Below are 27,178 nucleotides of genomic sequence, written 5' to 3'. Positions count from 1 at the left end.
CTTTATTTTTAACAATGTTACCTGACTTCATTTATAAATTGAAGATGATTAAAAATCACACTAATATTATAAAGACGAAAGTTTGTGAGTGTTGTGTTTGTTACTTCTTCATGCTCAAGTGGCTGGACCAATATTGATAAAATTTGGTAAGGAGGTAGCAGACACTTTGGATTAACACACAGGCTACTTCTTAACCGCGGGTAATACCGCGGAGCGCAGCTAGTATATTAAAAAGAAGCAAGACATAGGTAAAGAGAGAAAAATACATTTGTTTTACTTAAATAAATGAACGATGACCGCCCTGGCCCGCAGGATTTTATAAGGATTGAGCGAGGAATCTCTCAGGGCGATAGTTTGAGTCCCCTGTAGTTCTGCCTAGCTCTGAATCCCTTCAGCACCCTGCTGGTGCTGAAGGATTTGGGACTATGTTGCCGGCTCGGCTTCGGAGAGAGGGTGAAGTCAATTCTCACCCTCTATACATGGATGACCTCAAATTACTTTCACCAAATAGCAAAGACTTATTGGAGCTAATGAAAACTACCGAAGTCTTCAGTAGTGCCATCAACATGGAGTTTGATGTCGAAAAATGTGCGGTTATACATGTACAGCGGAGAAAGGTTATAAATCCAACAAATTTACAACTTTATGAGACAATGTCGTTCAGCTTTCAGATCTATCTCTGAATCAGAAACCTATAAATACCTTGGTATGTCACAGTCTTTAGGCATTGAGGACGAGGGTATTAGACGGTCGGTGAAGGAGAGCTTTTTCAGTCGGCTCACAAAAGTCCTTAACAGTCTTTTGTCAGGAGGCAACAAAGTGCGCGCCTTCAACGCCTGGGTAATGCCCCTACTCACATACTCCTTTGGCATACTAAGGTGGACTCCGAATGAGCTGGATACCCTGGATCGGAGGGTCCGACAGCTACTCACCACACACCGTATGCTGCACCCACGCTCGTGCTCGTCTGTTATGAGATTGTACATCCCACAGAAATGTGGAGGTCGCGGCTTTCTAAACGCCAAAAATCTTTACAACCGTAAACTCAGGAATTATTTATTTAACAACGAGTGAGGGATGCATCGTGATGTGATGGCAGCAGACAGGGGCCTCACGCCGCTCTCCTTGGCAAACGAGAACTGGCACAAACCAGTAGTACTAAGCACCAACGACCGCAAGGCGGTATGGAAGGATATAAGCAGCTACACGGGCGGTTCCACAAGACGTCGGTGAACTGGCTACGATTCGGGGACCTCTTGGGAGAAACCGAGGGTTTTGCCTGTTCAACTGCGGACGAAGTTATCATGACGAATAATACCTAGACTTGGCTCACGAGATTACCGCCATGTGGGATGTTGACTCTACGATCATTGTTGCGATAGTCGTGTCAGCGAACGGTCTCATAGCGACGAGTCTCGACCAACACCTAGAGAGACTCTCTCTAGGTGGTTCGATCAAGGGTCAGAAGGGGCACAAGGCAGTAATTTTGGACACGGCGCGTATAGTACGTCGGTTCCTCACTCTGCGGCCCTGTAGGCCGAGCACATAATTGACGCGACAGTATCTCGCCGCGAGATAGACTACCCGTCTCTTACTAACTGTATGAATTAAAGGGGGACGGGTAGTCTATGTCGCGGCGAGATACTCTCGCTCCAATCATGTGCTAGCCCGGCTGACCACCGGCAGCTTGGGCCCTGCCCCGGTGGTGAATTACTAAGATGTGAATATTTACAACCTGACCTGTAACGATGTTATTAATAAATATTTTCTTTTCTTTTTCTTTTCTTTCTTTTCTGGTGGTTTATATTTTTTTGTAAGTGTTTTTATATTTTACTTTTATATTTATATTATAAAATGCCCAAATGCCTAATTTAAGAAGAAGAATAAATAAAGAGAATAATAAAAAATAAATAAAAAATAAAAAAATGTTGAAATAAACAATAATGTTATTGTAAACACTTTAATTTATAGATATTATGAAAGCTATGGATCTTCTATGGTCTTTTTGCCGTCCCCTACGCTGCGCTAACAAACTTCGCAGTACTTTCAATATTTTATTTTACATTGAAAATAGTCAAATTTATATTTACTGTTAATGTTTTTAGAATCTGCATTAAATGAGCTTTAGGACAGTATTTTTTATAAACGAAGTTTAATACAAAAATATAAAAATTAGAGGGTTTGTTTGCATTTCGTTACTACTAAAATTTTATTATTTTAAGTATTGTGTCATATTTTGCTACGGAACCCTAAAAAACTGCTATGGGGAATGAATTGGGCATCATCTAGTTACCTAAAAACGAGAAACACCAAACTTGATCCAAAGGTCCAAACTAATCCGCCAGAATTTTATTTCTGAGCGCCGAGAGCTCTGTACTTTGACCCCCCCTCCCCCCCACCTGACGCGGAGTTCAAGCTGGCTACCGGGCGTTTTGGGCTTAAGTGCACGTGTATAACATCCGTACCAAATGGCATTGCTGTACCCCAAAATGTCTACCTGTTTCCCCATAGCAAACGGACTAGCCAGTTGAAATTTTCACAGATGATGTATTTCTGTTGCCGCTATAACAACAAATACTAAAAACAGAATAATATATATATTTAAATGGGGCTCCCATACAACAAACGTGATTTTCTTTGCTGTTTTTTTCCGTAATGATACGGACCCCTTCGTGCGCGAGTCCGACTCGCACTTGGCCGGTTTTTTCACTTATACTATCGAGAACGATTTACTTTGAATGATTTTTAGGGTTCGGTACGTAAAAATGATAAAACGGAACCCTTATATGCAATGACATGACTGCATGAATGATGATTTTGTTGTCCATCTACAGACTCTTGAAGCTGTGAAAAAAATGAATGTTCTAAGTAGACGTAAAAAAGATACGGCCGTTTATGCCGCAAAAAACGTTCTTATATATTTCGATTCTACACCGTATTTTTACTGAATTCCGTTAACTTCTTGGTATAACTAAGTACATTTAAGGAATCTAAATGGCATAGTTAATTTTCATTTTTAAGGTTCCTTACCCAAAGTGTAAAAACGGGACCCTATTACTAAGAGTCCTCTGTCCGTTTGTCTGTCCGTCCGTCTGTCCGTCTATCAGCAGGCTGTAGGGTAAGACCTCCAGTGAATGAACACCGTAAAACCTCCCAACTATAGTCCAATACTGCAACTATAAGGTCCACAAGTTCAATGGGAAATTAAGTATCAATACCAATATTCGTTTTGGTTTACTCCGAGTTTTTTCTTCCATTTATAAATATACCTTGCCTTAGAACTACAAAAAATACAGTAAAAGACACACGACACACCTGAACGAAATAATTACAGTAAATTTTGGAGCATAATTAGGAACTTTGTACTATAGTTGGGAGGTTTAGCGGCAATTAAACAATTATCCAAGTTTGAAAATGTATTTCTTAGCATGCATTAATAATTGGAATATTTAAATGCAATTTAATCAATCCTCATTTAATAAATTACTTTTCTGCGATTTTTCATTACTTTCATAGTTTTTGAGTTATAGTAGAATTTATCAAAAAGTACCCGAAAACCCAATGAATGAACATAAAAACTAGTGAATGAACACCGCAAAACCCAGTGAATGAACATTATTTAGATATTTTTAATCAACATTAAAAAAAAACATTTTTAGCACAAAAACCGTTTCCAGCTCTATTTTAGTAGGTATAGCGAAAGCGTTCATATCTTTTTATCCTCTCCATATTGATTTCAAATAGATTTGAATGTAATAAAATGATGTTTATTCACCAATAACACAGAAACCTGTTACATATTAATTCACAAAAAAGGAGTTAATCTTTCAAACAAGAAAAAACGTGCATATTTTGTTAAAAAAAGGTCATGCTCAGCAAATAATGTTTAAAATATTAAACTTGTCATTGCATTGTTTGTGGTTACATTGCTCATACATAAAATTAGTAGAAATCTAATAAATGAACAAGCCAAATTTTGTATTGTTCATACATAGGCATGAAAAAATCTAGTAAATGAAACTAGTGAATGAATGTAGTCTATAGAAATTTGGTTTGTTCCAATACTGGCTGAATTAATCAGAATTGTTTTTTATGCAGAATCACAAAAAACAAGCTCAATGCCATTTCGTTTAAATATAAATTAAAAAAAAATCTACACGACACCAGTAAATGAACACACCGTTCATTCACTGGTTTCAGAACATTTGATAAGCCAGTAATGGAACTATAAAAAATAAAGACTTAAGCGCATAAACGCCGACAAAGTGTACATTTATATAAGGTTTAACTCTTAATCTAATCAAATAACTAAACTTTGTACAGGAAAACATTAAATAAGCACTTCATATGTTGTTCCAAAAGTACTCTGTTCTTATCTGGGATACAGAAAAATGTTTCCATCCAAAACTACAAAACAAGAAACACGCAAACTTCAAACGCCAGTCACATTCAAACTGGTCCAAAATAAATTTATCAAGGGTTGCCATAGCATAGGAATTATTGTTAATAAGAAAAAAAATACGAGAAGTGGTAGAAATTGCTATATTTCTTATTTTAGACAAAAACCGTGATTTTGTTCATTCACTGTTGTTGGGTGGTTATTCACTGGAGGGTTTACCCTTTCTCATGAACCGTGATAGCTAGATAGTTTTCCGTTCTTGCGTAATGGTGCGGAACCCTTCGTGCGCGAGTCCGACTCGCACTTGGCCGGTTTTTTTTTCATAATGTAGCGTTGTTGTAACACGGGTATTATATTTAACTCAACCAAACAATTTAAAAAGTTGACATATCAATATCATTTCGAACATGAATTCTCTGAGATAGTAGGTCTACTTAAGTTTAGTAGCAAATGTAGGAACTCGTACTAAACACTAATCAATACGTAAACGAAATTAATGTCATTACCGGGTCTAACGCGATTATATTTCATTATTTTACCTTTTTTCCCGACGCTTATAAATTTATTTGTCTACCCCGCACATTTATGTAAACTAATGTCGGGTACTTTATAGCACAATCGGATTAAGTCTAACCTCGAAATCCTTCCAAAGTTATGAAATTTGGTATGTATGTTAATTAAAGGTCTCTTTTTCATGTCCACACTATTTGACATTTGGGGACCTCGAGGAATCGCAGCCATCTTGGAAAATGTGTACTATCCTGGAGAAATTTGCGTTTTACTCTAAATATACGTTCTCTATGAAAATATGGTGTAAGGCAACATTGAAGCTTATTAAATTCTACACAAAACAGTCCTAGATATCTTTGCGGAAAAAATACATCTTGTTATAGAAAATAATAGCTGAATCCAGATTTAGCGCTTATACACTTTCAGGGGATATTCTCTTAATATGAAACTTGGAGGAATATGAATTCCACTTTTTTCTATTCATTTGTACACGTTCTTTCACTTTATCAACATTTTACTCAACTGCGACTTAAACAGAAAGTAGGGTTATGGGTTTAAATACTGAAAATCAGTACACCCTGTAGCTCAGGATACTGGACGGATTTTTTTAAATGACATATCGGTAGATTTCTCTTGCCCCTCGCAACCTGTTTTCACTTGTCAAGAAAAATCAATACAGCCGCCTTGAGAGGACGCCGAATATTAAATCATATTTTTACTCCTAGCGCCTAAACTATTGAGTGGATTTCAATAAAATAGACATCAGTAGATCCATAATTGGTACACGAGTGCTAAGCAATACAAATTTACTAAAATAAATGGAGGAAAAATGTTTAGGACTTAAAAATTTAACTGCAAAAACAGATTTTAGGTCTTAAATGGGGTTTAAACAATAGTGACAGTAATAAAATTTGACACCTGCAATTTCAGGGATCCCTGTTTGCGTGTACGGGGATCAAACGCCATCTTGAAAAATATAAGTAATTTTTGGTTTTTCTGTTTTTCTCGGAATATCTGGGTTTAATGTGAATACTGTGTATGGCGAAACGAAAGCTTATTAAATTCCACACTAAAAAGTCATACAACACCATGTCCCAAAAACGAAGCCTTTTTCTAGAAATAGGGCTTACAAGTTACAAGGGAAGCTTACAAGTTTCCACACATTTTTTTTATTCGTGGTTGGGTAGATAATGTTTTTGTGTTCCAAAAATTATTTCTGACCAGTCTTAAAATATTTTTTTTGTAGGAGATGATTAAGTATAACCTTTTGACTTCTGAGCCATATTTCTAGAAGAAAGCTCCGTTTTAGGGACATGATGTTTTATACCTTTTTTGTGTAGAACTTAATAAGCTTTTGTTTCGCCATACACAGTATTCACATTAAAGCCAGATATTCCGAGAAAAACAGAAAAACCAAAAAAGACATACTTTTCAAGATGGCGTTTGATCCCCGTGGTCCCCAAAGCTCTAATTTTATAACACGCAAACAGGGATCCCTGAAATTGTAGGTGTCAAATTTCATTACTGTCACTATTGTTTAAACCCCATTTAAGACCTAAAATCTGTTTTTGCAGTCACATTTTTAAGTCCTAAACATTTTTCCTCCATTTATTTTAGTAAATTTGTATTGCATAGCACTCGTGTACCAATGATATCTATTTTATTGAAATTCACTCAATAGTTTAGGCGCTAGAAGTAAAAGTATGATTTACTATTCGGCGGCTATTCAATGCGTCTGTATTAATTTTTCTAATAAAACAGGTGTAAACAGGTTGTGTAGGGCAAGAGGAATCTACCGATATGTCATTTTAAAAAATCCGTCCAGTATCCTGAGCTACAGGTTGTACTGATTTTCAGTATTTAAACCCATAACCCTACTTTCTGTTTAAGTCGCAGTCGAGTAAAATGTTGATATTGGGGTAGAACGTGTACAAATGTATAGACAAAAGTGGAATTTATATTCCTCCAAGTTTCATATTAAGAGAATATCCCCTGTAAGGGTATAAGCGCTAAATCTGGATTCAGCTATTATTTTCTATAACAAGATGTATTTTTTCCGCAAAAATATCTGGGACTGTTTTGTGTAGAATTTAATAAGCTTCAATGTTGCCTTACACCATATTTTCATAGAGAACGTATATTTCTCCAGGATGGTACACATTTTCCAAGGTGACTGCGATTCCTCGAGGTCCCCAAATGTCAAATAGTGTGGACATGAAAAAGAGACCTTTAATTAACATACATACCAAATTTCATAACTTTGGAAGGAGTTCGAGGTTAGACAATCTGATTATGCTATTAGTGTTGTTTACCAAAATCTTAATTGACATGTTGCTGGGACGTCAGTCTTCCGTGACCACAGCTAGTGCAACCTAACTGAAACGTCGGAAAAAAGGTAAAATAATGAAATTTAATCGCGTTAGACCCGGTGATGACATTAATTATGTGTACAAAACGTGAAAGTAAGTGATAATATGTAAACAGGCCCTAAGGCAAATTATTGATTATCTCCGAAATAGAATTAACTAGAATACCGGTGTATTTGAGAAAGTTACTTAATTTAAGCTTAGGAATTACCCCTTGAAATTAACGAAAATCAAAACAATATACATAAGTATTTAAAAAACTATACATTTTTAATTTTATTATAAATGTCTGGATGACAAAATCTTTTTGTAGATTTTTTAACACTTTTTATATGTAATATGCGTTCACTAAATTGTATTGTATGGGAATTTTCAGTTCTCTGCTGAGTAATGTTGATCAGTCTGTCAAGTGTGGTTGGTGCAACCCGCCCTAAATCAGGTACCGTTATCTTATTTATGATCTAACAATTGTGTGGTACATTTATTTGCTTCACGATCAGATACATCCTGTTTAGTAACAATATTATTAATTATGTTCATTTCTGTATTAATTAAGACTTCCGAATACCTTATTGGTGGTTGCTTGTGACGTACCTACTTGTCTCGTTACGCGTCACATGGCTTTACACACACCGTTGTTACAATTAATAGGTAAATAAAAAGTTAAAGTATAGAACCAATTTAAACAGTTTTACCAAGAAATTACTCTACACATACGTCCTTGCCAGCACTAAAATTGTAAATTTGAGAATAATGGAACAAAGAGACGTTGCCAAGATATATATTATAGAGTAATAGGGAACAGTCTCCGCGAACACTTGATTTGTGATTTATGCTTAGGGTTGTTACATTTAACCGCTTTAATGGAATTTATTTTGTCGGATCGACTTAAGTAGCCAATCCAGTATTGTAATCCAGTATTGTAATCCAGGAATAATAGACCAAAATATAATCTGAAAAGCTTATCTATTAATATCGCTTCCTGGATATCTTTCGATGATAATTGATCGAAGGATATCCAGGAAGTGCTTTATGTAAAACGTAAATAACTTTTTAGAATGCCGAACATTTGAACAAATAAAATAAAACCTTAAAAAAAGATAACCGACTAAGATACGACCGAAATACAATATTATCCCTTTTATATGTGCCTGCAACTGATATGTTGGAAGTCGGTGCCAAGAAGCGCTTAATTATTATGAAAAATAACATATTTTGTGATTTATCACTACAAAATCACATTCAATTAGTTCAGTGGTAAAAAACACGATTGGCAAGACTATTTATTTGCTGTGCTCGTGAAATCTAAATTTTACAGACATATTCAATAATTTTTAGGTTACTGTGAAGTTTTTAATAAGAGAAATTACTGTTGGCCTAATAATGTATTTTTAACAATCCTTCAATCCCATTTTAAAGTAAATTACTAACTTTTTAAATAGGTTCGTAACGGCAGTAATATTATCCGATATCTTACCTCGAAGGAAATGAAGACAACCGTTGTTAGCATTTGCACTTCAATAAATTCATGGATGCAGTGCGAGAGCAAGCAAAGTCTCGGCTATACAAATATTACTCGACTGGCAAAGCGACATACTTTGCAACTAGGTACTTTCGTGTGAATTCCCCGTCTAGTCACCGTGGGTAAGCCTCATGGGAAAATAAGTTAACGCGCCAGCTGACACACGCGCCTCCTCAATATTTTACAAGTGATTCCGAACGTCCTGAAACTACGAGGTACATCCATAAACTTTTAAAAATGACTCACGCCTCTTATTTTTTTCTTTCGAACCCATCACAAATAAGTTAGATAGTTTTAGATCGGGGTCCCTCGATAAAGTGTCATAATTTAGGTGAAATATTGTTTTTGTGGCAAGGGAACATATTTTATTATATTTGAGGCTTCTGAATAAGTTATAGGTAGATTTTTCCACTCGGCGGTGCTCCTTGCCAAATTTAAGTTGGACCTGTTGATAATCCAGTTTTTAGGGTTCCGTACCCAAAGGGTAAAAACGGGATCATATTATTAAGACTCCGCGGTCCGTTCGTCTGTCTGTCTGTCTGTCTGTCTGTCCGTCTGCTAGCCAGTTGAAATTTTCACAGATGATGTATTTCTGTTGCCGCTATAACAAAAAATACTAAAAACAGATAAAATAAATATTTAAGTGGGGCTCCCATACAACAAACGTGATATTTTTTGCCGTTTTTTGCGTCGTGCGCGAGTCCGACTCGTACTTGGCCGGTTTTTATCTTACTATTAGGACCTTGCAATATTTATTCGTTATTTTGAATGCGCCATGGCACATCGATATTAGTTATATCTTATTTCGACAATGTGTGTTTCAACATAAGTTGTATTATAAATACATACTTAAAATAAATTCAAAACCTAAATTAATACTTAACGGCTTGAGTTTAGTCTGTGAATATCGGTCGCCAATTGAACAATACCAGACTAACTATGTATACCTAGTAGTACCTAATTTCATTACTCATAAATAAAAGAAAACAGTAACACACCTACAAATCCTACAATAAATTTTGTGTAACGAAATAGTATGCTAAATAGGACATGTCATTAATGTCATTTTTGTATATTTAAAGTACCTAGGTAGTTACTAATAATCATCAGTGAATTAATTGGATAATATAAAATATCGTCTGTAGGCGTACAACAACTCAATATTCGATGAGGACCGTATGAATAGAATTGAGGGCAAACGAGAACAGTCAAGCCAAACTTTTCTCTTTGGGTGAAAGTTTGTGATGTGAACAGAAACTCGGGGCGCTCCCGCGGGACCTCGCACATGCATGTTTAATGGCGTCCTAGAAAGGTCAAGAGTCCGACTGTGTAGAGGTAGTGAATACATTATAAACTCGAGGGCGTGCTGGACGGACAGGCGTGCCGTGACAGCCTCCTTTCCAACTCTGCGAACGCTACTAACACGCCGTGGACAGGTAGTTTGTAGCTGTCTCTCAAACAAATTAATTGTGTCTTAGCTTTGAGTGGTAACGAGGGAGCAACTGTGAACAAACTTTGGAAGGTACAGAGTATAAATGTTAGCTCTGCCAACTTCAAATATTTCGGCGTGAAATGGCATATTTTTGATACGACGTTGACTGAAGATTAATACGATGGTTCTCCGTTAAATTGAAAACTTTGGCGCTCTCCGAAGCAATAAATCTGTTTCATGTTGGAAAATATACTGTTGTCAACACCAACTGCAATCTCAGTTGGTAAGTATTAACATTTTGGTCTTGACTATTTAAAAAGTTTCATCATTTTTCTTTTACCCGTTAAGTCATATTTTAGTTTAGACCAATCTGATGAACGTTGCCACACTTACACGTGTTGACCTTACTCGTTTTAGAGATTTACGTGTGTGCGCACAATTACGGACTAAAAATCTAAAAAATTCAAGTCCCTTTTTTATAACTACATAACTGTAGTATAACATTAAATAAAAAAAATGGTCCATAATTGCGATATCCAGAGGAAAATGGGGACAACATTTTGTATCGCGATCCGGTCGTCCCCTTTCCTCTTAACTGACTTGGTTATACATTACATCGCAAAACTTTTTGCAGAAAAAGGAGTGAGTTGCGAGACTTGCATTTTTCAGATGTACTAAATGTTTTTGAGTTCAGTTCGTTCTTGTAATAGTTGTGGAGTTCAAACGCTAATTTTTAATATCGGGGCGTGGTATTTATGCAAAATTATGGTATTTTTCACAAGGCTTGGGTACTGTGACAGTAGTCATCCCAATACACATTTTGCGTTTTAAGGTTATAAATTGTATGAAGATGACAGCTGTTACCGTATCCAAGCTATGTGAATAATATTATAGTATGTAGAGGAAATTATAGAAATACATACCTTTTGGCGAATTTATATGCAGCGCACTTTTAAAAAGGCTCTCTTCGTCATGCCAGTCAAGGTTTCTTCTTAAAGTAGCCCCACACAGGGACGACAACACCAATAACAGAGTAAGCATGAATATTCTGCTCTTAGCTTCACTTTTGTGCCAACTGCGGGTCAAAGCACCAGCTCCTAAGCCAAGTAACAAACAGAATCCAACACTTGGTATATACAATACTCGTTCCGCAACCACAAATCCGACGTAGAATAGGACATTGCTGGCCGGAATAAACGGCAGAGCCATTAATGCTATAGACATGAGCATTGCCACTTGAGGGCTGCGATAAACCTGTCTATGCACCGGCTGGACCTTCGTCTTATTGTGTTCCATCGGGCACACGCAGGCGGAGTGATGCATCATTGTGTTGTTGTTATTGATGGCCCGGCATGCACTGGTGTGTTCTTCCGTCAACGCATGCTTACAGCCGTTGCAAGGGCACAATTGCCGCTTAACCGAATTTTCTTTGTGAGGTGCATGGTAATTCTTTCTGTCTATAGGTTCCTGTCTATTGTACTGTTTGCAATTGTAATTCCATTTGTGCTTATTTTTACAATTTTGTTTCTTATAATACTTTGCTTCTTTATAAGAATTTTCTTGACGTTTCTTAAATTCGGTGACTATCGCCCGCCAGGTTACTTTAGAGATAATTGCGTAGAAAATTATGGTAGAAATATTTCGTTGATCAAAAAGAGTCGTTATTCGTGGTATGGCGTCCATAGACCAATCGAAACTGAGGTGAAATGGGTATAAAAGGAGGAAGAAGTTAAAAACTGGAAGATAGGCGAATGTGTATGTCCTGGTGAGGAACGAAGGATCGCGAGAGGCTGGGTTATCAGCGGCGGCGAAAGCCGTAGGCGCCCCTGTCAGCCGCAGCCGCCAGTACAGTAAAGCCACTCCCCCCATTCCCAGTGCACACACACTCCGCCATCGTTGCTGAAACAAACAAAAAAATACTTTTAATAAATATTGTTTGACTTGTTATAATTTTACAAATTTTAGAATGAAGGAAAGTTTCACGGATTCACGGTCTTGGACAAGATTCCAATTCGAGAACTTGCAAGTTTTTCTATTGTCTAATTGCTTTTTCATTAAAGTGTATTTGTTGTATCTTATATAATAACTGTTTATCAATATAAATCCTCCGACTTAGTGTCATGATAAATAAACATATAAGTACTGATGAAATAAAAACTATGAAAACGGATTATATCGCGTATATTGAATTTATAATACATCCCGACGTTTCGAACTCTTTACAGCGTTCGTGGTCAACGGGTGACTGAGGAAAAATTACAAAGTGCAAAAATACCCACATACTAAAATAATGCAAAAATACCCACATACTAAAATAATTAACAATCATAGACTATGATTATGACTAAGTCTATGATTGTTCATTATTTTAGTATGTGGGTATTTTTGCACTTTGTAATTTTTCCTCAGTCACCCGTTGACCACGAACGCTGTAAAGAGTTCGAAACGTCGGGATGTATTATAAATTCAATATACGCGATATAATCCGTTTTCATAGTTTTATTTCATGAGTAACTATCGCGGTAACCGAAGACAATATTATATAAGTACTGCATAACAAAAATAATAATATCACTTTTGTAAAACTGTAATGTGAGTTATTTGATAGCGGATATCTTAGCATTTCTGTTTTGTAAGTTTCATTTGATTTCATGTATTTTATATATGTTATAAGGTATTGCCCGACTCTAAATGAAATGGGAATAGACACGGAGGTTATTTCATATGTTTATATATAATATATATTTTTGTATGTCTACTCGTCACGGAAAAATGGTGTTCCGGACATTTGGCTGGCGTGGGCGAAGGTGAAACCAACACGTAGAGGTCCTTTTGACACTTTAATGAGATGTAAGGGATACACCGAGCGGTTTCTGCCCTTGCCCGTATCATGGGACACGTAGAGGCAGTACCTGCCAGGATGTGGGGACTATTGAAGGTTGATAGAATCTAAAATTAACTAGGCTATTTGGTGAAAGCGTTGGACTTAATACTGGGTTATGGGATAAAAACCCTGTAGCCTGCCTAATAGTTAGAATTAACAGTACTTATGCAATTTTATTTCCGGCAGGTGGTGACTCGTCCCTACAATATGGCCCCCCGCAAGTAGAGAGGTGTCTGGACTAGACTGAATGCATACATTTTTGTATTTGCTGTGTACGACACTTACTACACATTTATACTCAAAATTTTCGTTCATTGAGTCAAGTAACTAACATATATGTATTTATAGGTATTTATATATATTATATATAGATACCTATATAAATACATATATTATACAGTACCGGCCAATAATATATCACCTCCATGTTTTTACAGTATAACTTTTTTATATATGTGTGAGTGACTTCCACCTCACTGCTTTAGGTAGTCTAGTATATTCCATTGTACGGGCGATTAGAAAAATTGGTCTCTTGTAATGGTTTTTTCATTGAAGTTTTTTTTTTAATGTATTGATAAATTTATTTACTAGAGGTTCTTTAGTAATATGCTGAGTATCCTATTGTAATTCACAGTATTTCGTTGCAGTATTCATCATATATTTGTATAAAATTACTAGTAAAATATGCAATCTACAAACTAACCTATATTGTTTATACAAGCTCATACCAAAACACTCAAAGGTGATATATTATTGGCCGGTACTGTATGTATTTTATTTTATTTTTATATGTATGGTATATTGTTTTGTTTTGTGTTTTTTCTGTGCTACAATAATTTTATTGCTTGTGTAACACATACTGACATGACATACATTTATTAATTTCCGCTACCTAAAGGTTGTCTAGAAGAGATTGCTTTAGCCATGAGACCGCCTGCTGTTTAACCTCTTCTTTTCTGTATTATTTGTATTGTTTTCTGTAATGAGGTGTGCAATAAAGAGTATTTGTATTGTATTGTATATTTATCTAATAATATTTTTAGCTTTTCAGTTCCCTTTTAACTACAGTCGTATTTTTTTTATTACTAATGTGCTATGTTTTCTGTGGAACAAAGAGATAATAAATAGATAAGTAAATGATAAAAACCGGTCAAGTGTAAATTGGAATTAAAGAAAAATATACAAGCGTAAAAAACAAGCGCTGTAGGCCGAGCACATGATTGACGCGACAGTATCTCGCCGCGAGATAGACTACCCGTCTTTTACTAACTGTATGAATTAAAGAGGGACGGGTAGTCTATGTCGCGGCGAGACACTCTGGCGCCAATCATGTGCTAGCCCGCCAGGTGGCCTAGCGGTAAGAGCGTGCGACTTTCAATCCGGAGGTCGCGGGTTCAGAACTTGTGTACGAAATATCATTTGATATTTACCAGTCGCTTTTCGGTGAAGGAAAATATTGTGAGGAAACCGGACTAATCCCAATAAATTTATTTGTATATAAGTGAGTATTTATCTATATACGTATGTATATCGTCGCCTAGTACCCATAGTACAAGCTTTGGGGCTAGGTTATCTGTGTAAGACGTCCCCTAAAAAAAGGCCTAGTTTCCCCTCTGGGCTGGAAGGCCAGATGGCAGTCGCTTTCGTAAACACTAGTGCCAACGTCAATTCTTTGGATTTGTTGTCAAGCGGACCCCAGACACATGAGCCGTGGCAAAAAATGCCGGGACAATGCGAGGAAACAGATAAAAGCGTAAAGAATGAAGGTAAGCTAGGTAAGAGTCTACATTGGAGATTATTTTGGTACCTACGTAAGCACTAGGGGAAACTATTCCCTCAATTCACGTCATAAAAAATATACTCCTACAAAATGTTTCCTAACTTCTGGCCGCGAAAATTTTGCTCAAACCAAAACTTGATTGATCACCACTCTGCAGGAATTCATTAATATCTGTCAAAGAAATTGCTGCAATGTTTCGGAATTATGGTAATTTTTTACAACCTTTCAATAAACAGGATCATATGAAAACGCTTCTTTAAATCTTCGAGGAGACACATTACCTACACTTAATTTTTTTAGTAGTTTCATTTGTAATAATTAACTATCTAAGTATTCATTTACTTTTTGTTTATAGACATGCAGTGCCGTTGTTTTAATATATAAAAATCGTTTGATTAAGTATAGTAAAGAATGGTACACAGCAAAATGTATACCTAGTAAGTTTAAGAAAGATTAACGTGACAAGTGCCCTCTGTCAATAAGTCTGACAAGGTAGAAAATAGGAAGAATATAATTTCCTCAATAAGAGTTCCGTACTTGGCGACAAATGGTTAGGCACGAGTATGTGTGAGATGTCGTTATCCGTTTCAAGCTTAGATTATTAATTGTCGTCAGAGATATTATTAGGTCAAGGAAAAAGTTCTTTCGTTTTTTATAGATGTGTAGTAAATAGGTCAAAACTCTTTGGTTGTACTATTTGTATCTGGCTGGTTTTAAACTATTAAAGTTATTACATTTAAAAAATGACTACTGTACTCAGCAAAAATTAAGAGAGCTTTGTTGTGAAGTCTTAATTAATCCGCCATGTAGTCCTGACCTTGCAGCCTCAGATTTCCACCTGTTTCAGTCTCTTCGGAATTTTTAGATAGTGCCAAGTTAACATCACGAGAGGAATGTAAAAAATTACTTGTCGCAGTTTACATTTTTACAGCCACGGGATAATGCCACTACCTACAAAATGGCAACTAGTTATCAAACAAAATGGCACAGATATATTATATTAAAACTATGTAATCAAACTATGTTTAAAAAAGTCTTGAATTTCTATAAGTATATAAAATACGAAAAAAAATCCCCGATATTGACCCATAAAACGGGATATTGACCGCGATAAGCACTATAATTTTATACATAGGTAAATTGGAGGGCAATTATGTTAAACTACCTAAGCGGTAAAGTGTAGTAAAATACGCACAACAACACTAAAGCACAAGCATATACGCGTAACAGTGCTAAAAGATACGCCTGAGCTTAATGTATCCCATGACAACATAGAGAATAGAGTGAAGTGTACGGCCAAAAAAAAGACTTACTACTACTACGATGTGGGGTTATTCATACATTTATCTAAGAATAAAGAATTACGAGTAAGATTTTTCTTTTAAGCAAATTTAATAATAATTTAATAATCTAACCATTACAATAGGATTATAAGGGTTATTACATACGAACATTGAAGCATACATAGGTACTATATAAAGTATAAAAAACGGTTAAGAGGAACTACAAAAAAAAATTGTCTCAACATATTCGTTCATTGTTGTAAGTTATTGATTTCCTGCTACCCAAAGGTTGTCTGGAAGAGATCACTTTTTAGCGATAAAATCGCCTGCAGTTGTTGTTACTTAGTTGTAATTTGTCTTCTTCTCTGTATTCTCTTTTTCATTATGTGGTGCTCAATAAAGAATATATTATTTCATATTACTATACTTACCTAACTGTAATAATTTTGTACGTACATGCAATTTCTCGAGGCAAAATATGAGTTTAATTAATAACTTAGTGATATGAGACATAACATTTACCATGAGCGGTGTAATATCAGCTGAGAAGTGTAATAATGTTAATCCTCAATGAAGGCGTACGATAAAATTGATTTACAGCCGCGTGGAAACGTCCCTTTAGATTATTAAATTACCAGAAGCACCTACTCTGTCAACCCCTACTCTAAATACGTATATAATGATTCATACGAAAACACGATTAGTTATTACAATCTATTTAAGTGGCGTTATTATGAAAGTTTGTAGGATTATTTAGTGTAGGGTTTCGATAGCGAGTCGGAAGGTGCTGGCTTGTTAGGTTGGGGAAGCTCGTGGAAAAGATTTATGAAGGTACCGCGTCCCCTACCCGGTGTAGCCCAGGGGAAACCCTCAGAACTAACGACGCCGGTTCGGATTTCCAGCACAATTTACGCCACCATCGGCCTCGTAGGTGGTAAGCGCTCTCCGCGCAACTTGACGGGCAAAATTAGTTCAATCGGAACAGGGAAACTGAATTATAGATGATCCTTTTCTCGCTTTTGGGAATTGGGATGAGTTCTTCTCGAACAAAGATTAATTGTTGTTCAATCTGTTTATCAAAGTTGTATCTTAATAAAATAACTACAATAGACAAGCTTTTATTAACATGTCACACATTTCACATATAAGATTATAACCATTATGAAATATTAAAATCTAAAACAAACACGTACATATAAAACTAAACAAAAACACTAAAACTACCTAGAAAATATACATTATCTATACTAATTATATTTAAACCCTGTTCCGACCCCCACCCTGTCCAAACGAAAAACGTGCCAAATATACTTGCGGCATTGCCGCGCTGGATGGCAAGCGAAATTTGTTGGACCAAGTAGGAGCCCGAACGGGGATCGCAACCCACAGTGACTACAATTATGTTCAGTATAACTGTAGTATAACCAAATAGTTATTGACTGTAATAGCGAATTAAAGTCTAAGTCAAAATTGTGTCAACCAGTTTGACTACTGAGTTGAAACAGATGGCGCTGTACTGCAACAAAGGTTTTGTGGTCACTAAATTGTCAAACGACAAGTTTTGACCGCCATGCAGGGTTACCGAATAATGTAGGGAGCCGTACAGCGCCTTCTTCCTCACCTGACCAATTCGAGGTGCGAATTTGTCTTAGACTACACACAATCAATCAAGTAAGTAATCAAGTGATTTACAACAATATAACGCTAATAAGATACCTACTAATATGAGCAGCTCAGGTTCATTTAGGAATCCCACGCTGTGCTCAAGGACTATTGCGCTGGCAGCAACTTGAAGTCAAAGCAAATAACTTAATGAAATAAGCGAGCGAGCTTGGCCTAGACGTCAGAGGGGCGCTTATCTGGAAAATTTACTGGCTGGCTGACATTACCATCCTCGCCTCGTAAATGCCGGCTCATTTGCCAATCCTTTTGAAAAAAGCTGCGGCTTGAAGTAACGAATCTGCAGCGCATTTCAGTGTCAAAAGGCACGACACTAAGACCAAACACACTAAAAACACCCGCTGCTCTCAAAGTAAATATAAACAAACTTGACTGCCTGACTGTATACTGAAATTTTTCATATACTAAAACTAAACATTAGCAGTATTAATAACATTAAAGTTATACAATTGTAGTTAATAATATTTTCATTTTTTTTTTCATTAAAATTTTCATAGTAAATTTTTCATTTCACCTGTCCAATCGCCGCACTGTCAATAGTAAAATCATAACTTAATACTAACGTTGACATTGTTTACGAGAGTTTCAACACTTTCAACTGTGGTTACTCATAGAGTATACCTACGGCTGAATGTCTGTCAAGTTAACACCAGTTTGACAGCAGTGGCTTTTCTCGATATTATGTATGATAATATACTTATGGCAAATTTTAGTTAATTGTTATAAATGTTATGTAACCCAATATTGTTTTTATTCAACCGACCACCCACTTCACTTTCATTTTTGGTAGGTACAAGCTTTTATCGCTGACTGAGACAATTCACAGAGTGACTGAGACAATTCATTTTATCACAGAGTTCTTATGGCCACCTTCTTCATCAGAACAGCTCGATGGATTGCATTGTCTCCCGACTTTCATATGTATGCAAAGTTTAAGATCAATCGGATACCGGGAAGTGGGTCAAATTTAACTTGCAAGATTTGATTACCGACGCACAGACAGACAATGAGACAGGTGGAACAAAATAAAAGCTTGTACAGGAATAGTACCCTGTCCGCGCGCGCGAATTCCGTGCACGGCTGAGGAATGTTAGGAATGTTGGGCGTCATGACAGAGTAGTGTCATTTTGTACGTACTGGCGCGGCGCACACCCTCCCACTTCCTCGACCTCCGAATGCACGGAATTGGCGCGCGGAGAGTACATTACGATACCAAGTGCGAAAAGTGGGAAACTCGCAACGAGTGGCGATAAATTGAAACACGACCGAAGGCAGTGTTTTAAATCAACACGAGTTGCGAATTACATAATGTATGCGCGCGTGCAACAACGTTTTACAGTACATATATGGCCCTTTAATTTTTCTACATAAGTAGCGTAAAGTACTAATTACTGCACTAGTGCGGTACAATAAATCCATTTATTAAAGACAACATAGGTCCAACACAATCATATTACAATGTAAAAAGCAGAATTAAAAATAAAATAATAAACAGTATAGAAATTTTGAAATATTTGAACATTCCTGACATTTATAAAAAGAAAACAACCATATCAAAAATCTGAATAAAACATTTTAAGAGGCCGGTGTCGATTTTAGTCGCAAAAATGTAAAATTGATAGATTTAGTCGGTGAAATTGTACACCTTTTGTTACCTAATTGAAATAACAAGTACTGGTTTCTATTAGCGCATCTTCTTATTAGTCATACTTGTTATGGCCATTTTTTGCCCGGATGCTGCACTTCATGATAAAAGCAAGCCGCTTTGCACAGTGCTAGAAGGGACCAAACTGAGTGATTTGACCCGCAGCAGCGCAAGTTTCACCCCTTAGGAACAGAGATGGCGCCACTTCTTTAAAAAATATTTCAAAAAATTCTACAAGCTAAACCAATGAACCGATTTAAATGTTTAATATCTTAAATGAAAGCTCATTATATACATTACTTTTAAAAAAATACATAAAATATATATACTGAATAATTTCGACAAAAAACGGCATCTTAAATTTTTATTTTTTACTCGATTGATAGTTTGTACTTGATTTCTCAAAAAAACATGTATATAACACTAACAGTTTAATACATGTATATATTACTGAATAAATAACAAGTATTATACAAAAAACCCGACACCGATACATTTCATACTTCACGAAATATGAAAGTTTGAATGTGAGTGTAAATTTCTTCAAAATATATTTCAAAAAATTCTACAAGCTAAACTATTTGACCGATTTCAATGTTCAATATCCCAAATAAAAGCTCATTATATAAATAACTTATAAAAAATACTCAAAAAACGTATACTAAATACTTTTGGCAAAAAACGGCATCCTAAGATTTTTTTTTTCTTACTTGATTTCTTTTAAAAAAATATGGAACTTGAATAGTTTAATAAATGTATATATATATATAGTATATAATATATAGGTGGCAGGGTTGGCAGGTTCCAATTTCTCGGGCAAATCAGATTTGTTCCCTGAACGAAGCCCTCCATTGACTGACAACGAAGGTGGACAAAGTTGGTTTTCGTACTGGAAGAATTCGTTCAGATCAAGCTGCCTTTCTCTGGCCACTATAAAAAGACGGGAAAATAGGAGTAAGTCAACTTTTAAGTTTTTTATTTTGTCAGTTGTCAGGTGTGTACCTACATATTTTAATTTTTGCTATAGTTACAATTTCAAACAACAAGCTTGTGACAAGCCTGCCACCTACATCAGCTGCTCTCTATAAACATGCACTTCGAGCAGCTTACCAAGCGGGCCATATATGGGGAAACGCTCTTCTGAAACCAGAAGTTTCCATACCATGTACATCTTAGGGATGGACTAAGGAAAAAGAGAGTTGGACTCCAGAATGGTCGGCAGTTACAGCGATTTGGTCGCAATTAAGCCTCTTGGACCATTGTGGCTGCTAATCTGGCTGCGAAACTATGCGTTGTGGGCTTGTGAGTGTCGTCGCGTCATACCATGCACAGCCCAGTGTAAATCATGCAAAGGTGGCTGTACAAATCAAAAACAAGTTAATGTAATTTTCAATCCAGGGTTATTTTGCATGGCCAGCATACTGATTATAGGTTTAGCACAAAATTATAGGTTTAATGGTAATCAGCTAGGCACAAAAATAATTCAACAGTAATCTACAGCAACCAGTTCATGTATGATCGGTAATTTTTTAGTATTGGAATGGTACGAGTACCTCAAAACTACTTTTATTTTCAGTTCTACATCTATCGGTGAACCCGAAGAGGACATTTAGGTTTTTTGTTTACGAATGTAGTCACTTTAAATAAAAATAATTTCTATTTTGTTATATTTTTTTGTAATTCAGCACCAGGAAAAAACTTTATTCAGGTTTTATTTATTTATTTTTTCTTTATTAAAATAAATTGGGTGATTTCTTTTCATATGAGACATTTCATATTAAAATCAGTGCACTTACTGCGGTTGAAGATTTGTAAGAGTGTGCATAATTGAACTTAAATATTTCGTGGAGAATGAAAGGTATCGGTGTCGGGTTTTTTTGTAATACTTTTTATATACTCAGTACCAAATATGTGTATATAACTATTCGTTCCATTTTTTTTTTAAGAAATCAAGTAAAAACTATCAATCGAGTAAGAAAAAAAAACTTAAGATGCCGTTTTTTGTCAAAAGTATTCAGTATATGTTTTTTGTGTATTTTTTTATAAGTAACGTATATAATGAGCTTTTATTTGAGATATTAAACATTGAAATCGGTCAAATAGTTTAGCATGTAGAATTTTTTGAAATATATTTTGAAGAAATTTACACTCACATTCAAACTTTCATATTTCGTGAAGTATGAGAGGTATCGGTGTCGGGTTTTTTTATAATACTTGTTATTTATTCAGTAATATATACATGCATTAAACTGTTCGTGTTCCATATTTTTTTTTTTTTTTGAGAAATCAAGTACAAACTATCAATCGAGTAAAAAATAAAATTTAGATGCCGTTTTTTGTCGAAATTATTCAGTATATATTTTTTAAGTATTCTTTTAAAAGTATTGTATATAATGAGCTTTCATTTGAGATATCAAACATTTAAATCGGTTCATTAGTTTAGCTTGTAGAATTTTTTGAAATATTTTTAAAGAAGTGGCGCCATCTCTGTTCCTAAGGGGTGAAACTGCCGCTGCTGTGGGTCAAATCGCTCAGTTTGGTCCCTACTATCACTGTGCAAAGCGGCTTGCTTTTATCATGAAGTGCAGCATTTTGTTCATAACAAGTATGACTATCTTACATTTTATCAGATCAATTTGTTGAAAACAGACTCACAAAATTAGTAATGTTTGCTTTTCTGATGGACTGTTAGGTAAACGCGCGTAAAGCACTGATTTTGTCGTAAATTTGTAAATTTCGTAAAGTTTGGACGGCTAAACATGGTAATTTTGTATTACACATATCCTGTACTTGACGTTTATCAGACTACATTTTTATTATTATGACTTTGAAGTAGTGTAAATGTCAATTTTCTCCAGAAATTACTTCAAAACAAGTGACAATTTCTCTGAAAATCGACTTAATTTCAACGTAATTTTGATACTTAAACAATCTACAACATTTGTTGAAACTATTCTTATACATCAATTTGTATAATTTACCACCATAATTTGTTGATGAATTTTTAAAAACTGCCCCTTCTTTTCATATATTACCGGTGACGCACGCTTATAAAAAGGAAAGATGAGAAGACGTGCTAATAGAAACCAATACTTGTTATTTAGATATTACGTAACAAAACGTGTATAATTTCAACGACTAAATCTATCAATTTAAAATTTTTGTTCCAAAATCGACTACGGCCTCTTAAGGCGCTCTTATAGTCAAGTTTTAGGTTTTCGAGGGGGTGAAGCAGACGTAGTAGTAGAATAGACAGGCGGGCGCCCCGCGCGCCGCGCCGCACGATTCCCGCGCAACACGTCGACGTCCATATTCTGACGCCATCCGTATTCTGACTTGTTAGTTCCGGATTTTTTTCCGGAAGTTTAATATATTGAATAAGATTTATATATTGACGTAATAAATAAAATTGAAATGGAAAATTGAATTGAACTATAAATTGATTATAGACAAATTCGTATTTTCATGAGTATTTAATTAAATTTAAAATGGTAGGTTATTAAATTACTCAATTAAGAAAATAGTAATAATTTTGGAAATATAATAAAACACTGACGTGATATTAACAAAGCTGACTATATTTTCCTCTTGTTACTTGTTTAACTTACCTATCATAGTTCGATTCCTGAATATCTCCTGTATCCATCGCGACCATTAGTAAGTCCAATTCGGAGTCATTTCGTGCTCTAAAGTTGCAAAAATAAAATAAGTTGAGTAGGATGCGAGCGTGGCCACGGGCAGAAGCTAATAATATTAATATTTCACTATATGGTCACTGACCTTTTACAGTTTAAAGCCGTCGCATTCTCCGAGATCGGAACATTTGGAACTACTTTTGAATCTTTTGATATGCCCAATTGTGAGTAGTGGATATTTGTTTCATCCTGGTTATCGCCTTGTAATACTCTAGAATTGAAATAATTAAATTAGGTAGATCTAGTCTCACCCTAAAAAAAACTTTAATTTCCGGTTTTCCTCAAGTTATAACGACGTTATCACGAAAAAAATATTTAGACCAGATCGGTCAATTGTTCATACCTGCAACCTGCGCCTAAATGATACTCACCCATCAATAATATTTGAATCCGGTATATCTCCTGCATGCGCTAAAGTTGAAGGTGTTTCTATACCTACAATTGTTTCTAAAAAATTTACAAACCTACTAGCTACACCTACTTGTAATTTCCACACCAATCTAGGAGACCCCGAGATTCCGTGACCGAAATTTCAGCGCGCTAGGACTATTTTGAAAATCGGCCGCCATTTTGAATCGGCCATTTTGAAAAAAAAAAATGGCGGCTTCAAAAGCTGCCCAGGGTCCTCTATGACATTTGGTCGAGCACCCCCCACCTAGGTCTCACCGTTTAGCCGGGCCGTCCCACATTTTTCGACCCGGGATTCGAATCCAAAAATCCATATTTTTCTGGACTTACATTTTCCGGCCTCTATACAAAACTTTTTTTTTGTGGGTATATAGGTATATTATTTTAATTTAATTTATTTTAACACCAACAATGATATTGTTATGAAAAAATCCGGAAACCGAAAAATATTATCCGGAATTGTGAAAATAATTTCCGGATTTCTGAATAACATTGGAAAAATAAATACCTAACTTATTACTAATCTGAGGGAACTACGTTCAACTTGTTGCCTCTCTGTCGCACTCGTGAATGCATAGGTAAGTGTGACTGGAAGGCAACACGTCGAAAGTGGTTCGCGGTAGGCCCTCTGTTTCTAAATTTGTTACTTGTACATTGTGTCGATACTTCATAATTATACTTTACCTATCGTCTTTATTCGATTCTGTTCCCGTTTGAGTATAATTACAAAATGTTCCATTGTCTTCAAGATGACAATCTTTCTGAACTCTAAACTAGACCAAAACTTTTTTCAAATCGTACCAAAAGCAACTAATATCATTATCATTTTTGTTTGACGTGTTGCCTCTCTGTCGCACTTGTTAATTCGTACGTAAGTGTGACAGGCAGGAACACGTCGAACGTGGTTCGCGGTAGGCCTTCAGTACATTCGATGCCCAACTTGTCTAAAAATTATAATATGACAGACGAATGTCTGAAATGTCACCGTATTTAAGAATTATTTCGCTGAATTTTTAGGTTTTGCTTCGTAAATGTGACCGAAAACATTGTGGTCGTAAATCTAAACTTCTAAAGGCACTCATTTACAATATTTCACTTACTAACCCTCCTCGTTGCCACAGAATAAGTAATAGTACTATCATATCCTTGCCCAATGCTAGGTGCATAACATATGTAATGTATGTTTATTTATATATTATTTATATATTATATATATATATATATATATTTATTTAATATTTATTTAGTACTATATATTTATGTATGCTAGTACATATTTATTTTATTGCATAATGCAATTGATGTATTTTAGTTATTCGTAGACGTTAATATTGTAGTTTTCCTTCTTAAATATTATTGTACGTTCTGTAAGTTTGTCTATCTATCTAATTCGAATTTTCCACTCATTTACTCTAAGGTTAGCTGGAAGAAATCCCTTATAGGGATAAGCTCGCCTTTGTACCTAAATTTATATGAATTTCATGTTATCAATTTTTGTTTTGTACAATAAAGTGATTTACTACTACTACTACTACTACATATGTAATGTAAACGAATGTAAATGACGTGAAAACGCAATCAAATACTTACTGTTTACGAAACCTTATATTATTCATATGGTCTCGCAGTTCACGTAGCCGTGCCCTTTTCCGTTTAGTTTTTTTAATACTGTGATTACCCATTGTATTCTACCGCTAACCACGATCGTCCACTAAACTAGTACACGTCCGACGCTGACAGTGGTCACGGGCGTACTGGCGTGAGGAATCGATGCACGATTTTGGCGCAGGGTGATGTTTAGTATTATAATGTAATTATGAATGAAAAAGTTAACGTATAAATGAGAGGTCAAGCAAAAACTTAGATTTACTTAAAAGCTGTCGAATGAAGTAAGTCTCATATTAATTTTCGTCATAGTACTTCTAAAATAAGGGAACAAAGTCAATTTTAAGCATATTTTCAAACGAAAATTCTATCGAGGAAATAATGACCCATCGTGTTTCTGACAAGAATATAACTAGTTCAAGGACTGAAGTTATACATACTAGAAAATAATGCATGAAATCCTTGTAAAAGTCTGTAAATATCGCTTCAAAATAGCTCATTTTACTATACACCGCGCCTTAAAAATATAAACTATTCAGTTAAAAATAATAATTTACTTAAAATTAAAATTAAATTATAAAACACACATAAAATATAGTGGTATAGTGAGACATAAAATAGTAGAAATTAAATTAAATACCATACTAAATTGTTGCTATGTTTAAGCATTTTACGTCAAAAATGTGACAGTTACATAGGAAGTGGCGCCCTCAATAATTTTCTACAATTTGTTGTCGGATTATAGTGCGAAATTATTATTGCCAGCAAACCGTAGTGATTAAATAAACCAGTACATGTAAGTAATTTAACTACAGGGAATTGAATTTTTAATAAGTGTGAAGAGCTAGACAAGTGTAGATAGGAACTGTGTAGTATAGTGTGTGTCAAACATAGACAGAGAGAATCATACTATCTTTGTCTTAAACTAGTACTAGCACCCAAAAGAAAAGGATGAGTAGTTTTTTTTTGTTCTTATTTACTAACAATTTGGTTCAACCAAAGAGGATATAATAGGATAGAGCCGTACTGTCATAGTAAATTTTGTAACCACAGTAAATTCACCGCCATCTATCGACACACGAATAAAACTAGAAAAAAAAATCAAAATATGTATTTATATAGGATAAATGATTTTTTTATTTGCAATTTTATTTTATTTTTCTCCACTCGACCCTGTCATCGGCATTTTCCCACCATTTGGGGTAGAATTTGCAATATTTGCATTAATTATTTTTATATGATTTTGACCCATGTTCTTTCACTGATATGCGTTAAAATTGTTAAATAACAAACGAAACCGTCAACGCCATTTATACGAGAGTAGGCCAAAGGTAGTGGCGCCATCTGATCGAGAATCAAATTTTCTTGATTTTCGAGGTACGGTTTTTCCTTAGACTGTATCCATCTATTACGGAGTTATATCTATCTTTGGTTTAACCAACTACCTATAAGTTGGTAGATATTAGATAAACGTCAAACTTCTATGAAATTATGACGTATGTAGGTATAAATAACACTTGCATTGCGTGTGCTATGAAAAACGTTGCACTTATCTTGGTTCAACTCTACGTACGGCATTTTGATTAAAACCATTCAATAATTTTAGCAAACGTATTGGTGGATGCAGTATAACACTTTCAACTCTTGCGTTTTATACATATAATTTTAGTAATTTTAACGGGTTGAACACGATATAGTTTCACTGTTTTTATCTTAACCGACGTTTCAACTAGGTTGCACCAGCTGTGGTCACGGATGACTGAGACATCACAACAAAATCTGATAAAGTAAAAAAATAATGAAATTATATCTCGTTCGACCCGTTAAAATTACAAATTTTGGTGGAGGCAGGTTATTACAGGTTATAAATTGCCACAAAAGGCCATTGAATGGTGACGCGGACAGACAAGTTGCAGGTACCTGGATGACCTAACCGCCGAGGATCTAGAGTTATGAGCCCAGCTTATTG

The 27,178-nt window shown here is 35.4% G+C and overlaps 1 protein-coding gene across 1 annotated transcript in view; it reads right to left on the bottom strand.

Moving 5' to 3' along the window:
• The window catches only part of LOC134742355 (protein O-mannosyl-transferase TMTC2), a 149,179-nt gene that overhangs the window by 62,221 nt on the left and 59,780 nt on the right, over positions 1-27,178 (bottom strand). Inside the window, exon 3 of the mRNA XM_063675419.1 lies at positions 11,153-12,128. Coding sequence (XP_063531489.1) covers positions 11,153-12,128 — 976 coding nt within the window. The remainder of the gene's footprint in view (positions 1-11,152; positions 12,129-27,178) is intronic.

This window comes from Cydia strobilella, chromosome 1, assembly GCF_947568885.1.
Source record: "Cydia strobilella chromosome 1, ilCydStro3.1, whole genome shotgun sequence".
NCBI lineage: Eukaryota > Metazoa > Arthropoda > Insecta > Lepidoptera > Tortricidae > Cydia > Cydia strobilella.
The sequence above is the reverse complement of the archived record's forward strand: the minus strand, read 5'-3'. Positions and strand labels throughout refer to the sequence as shown.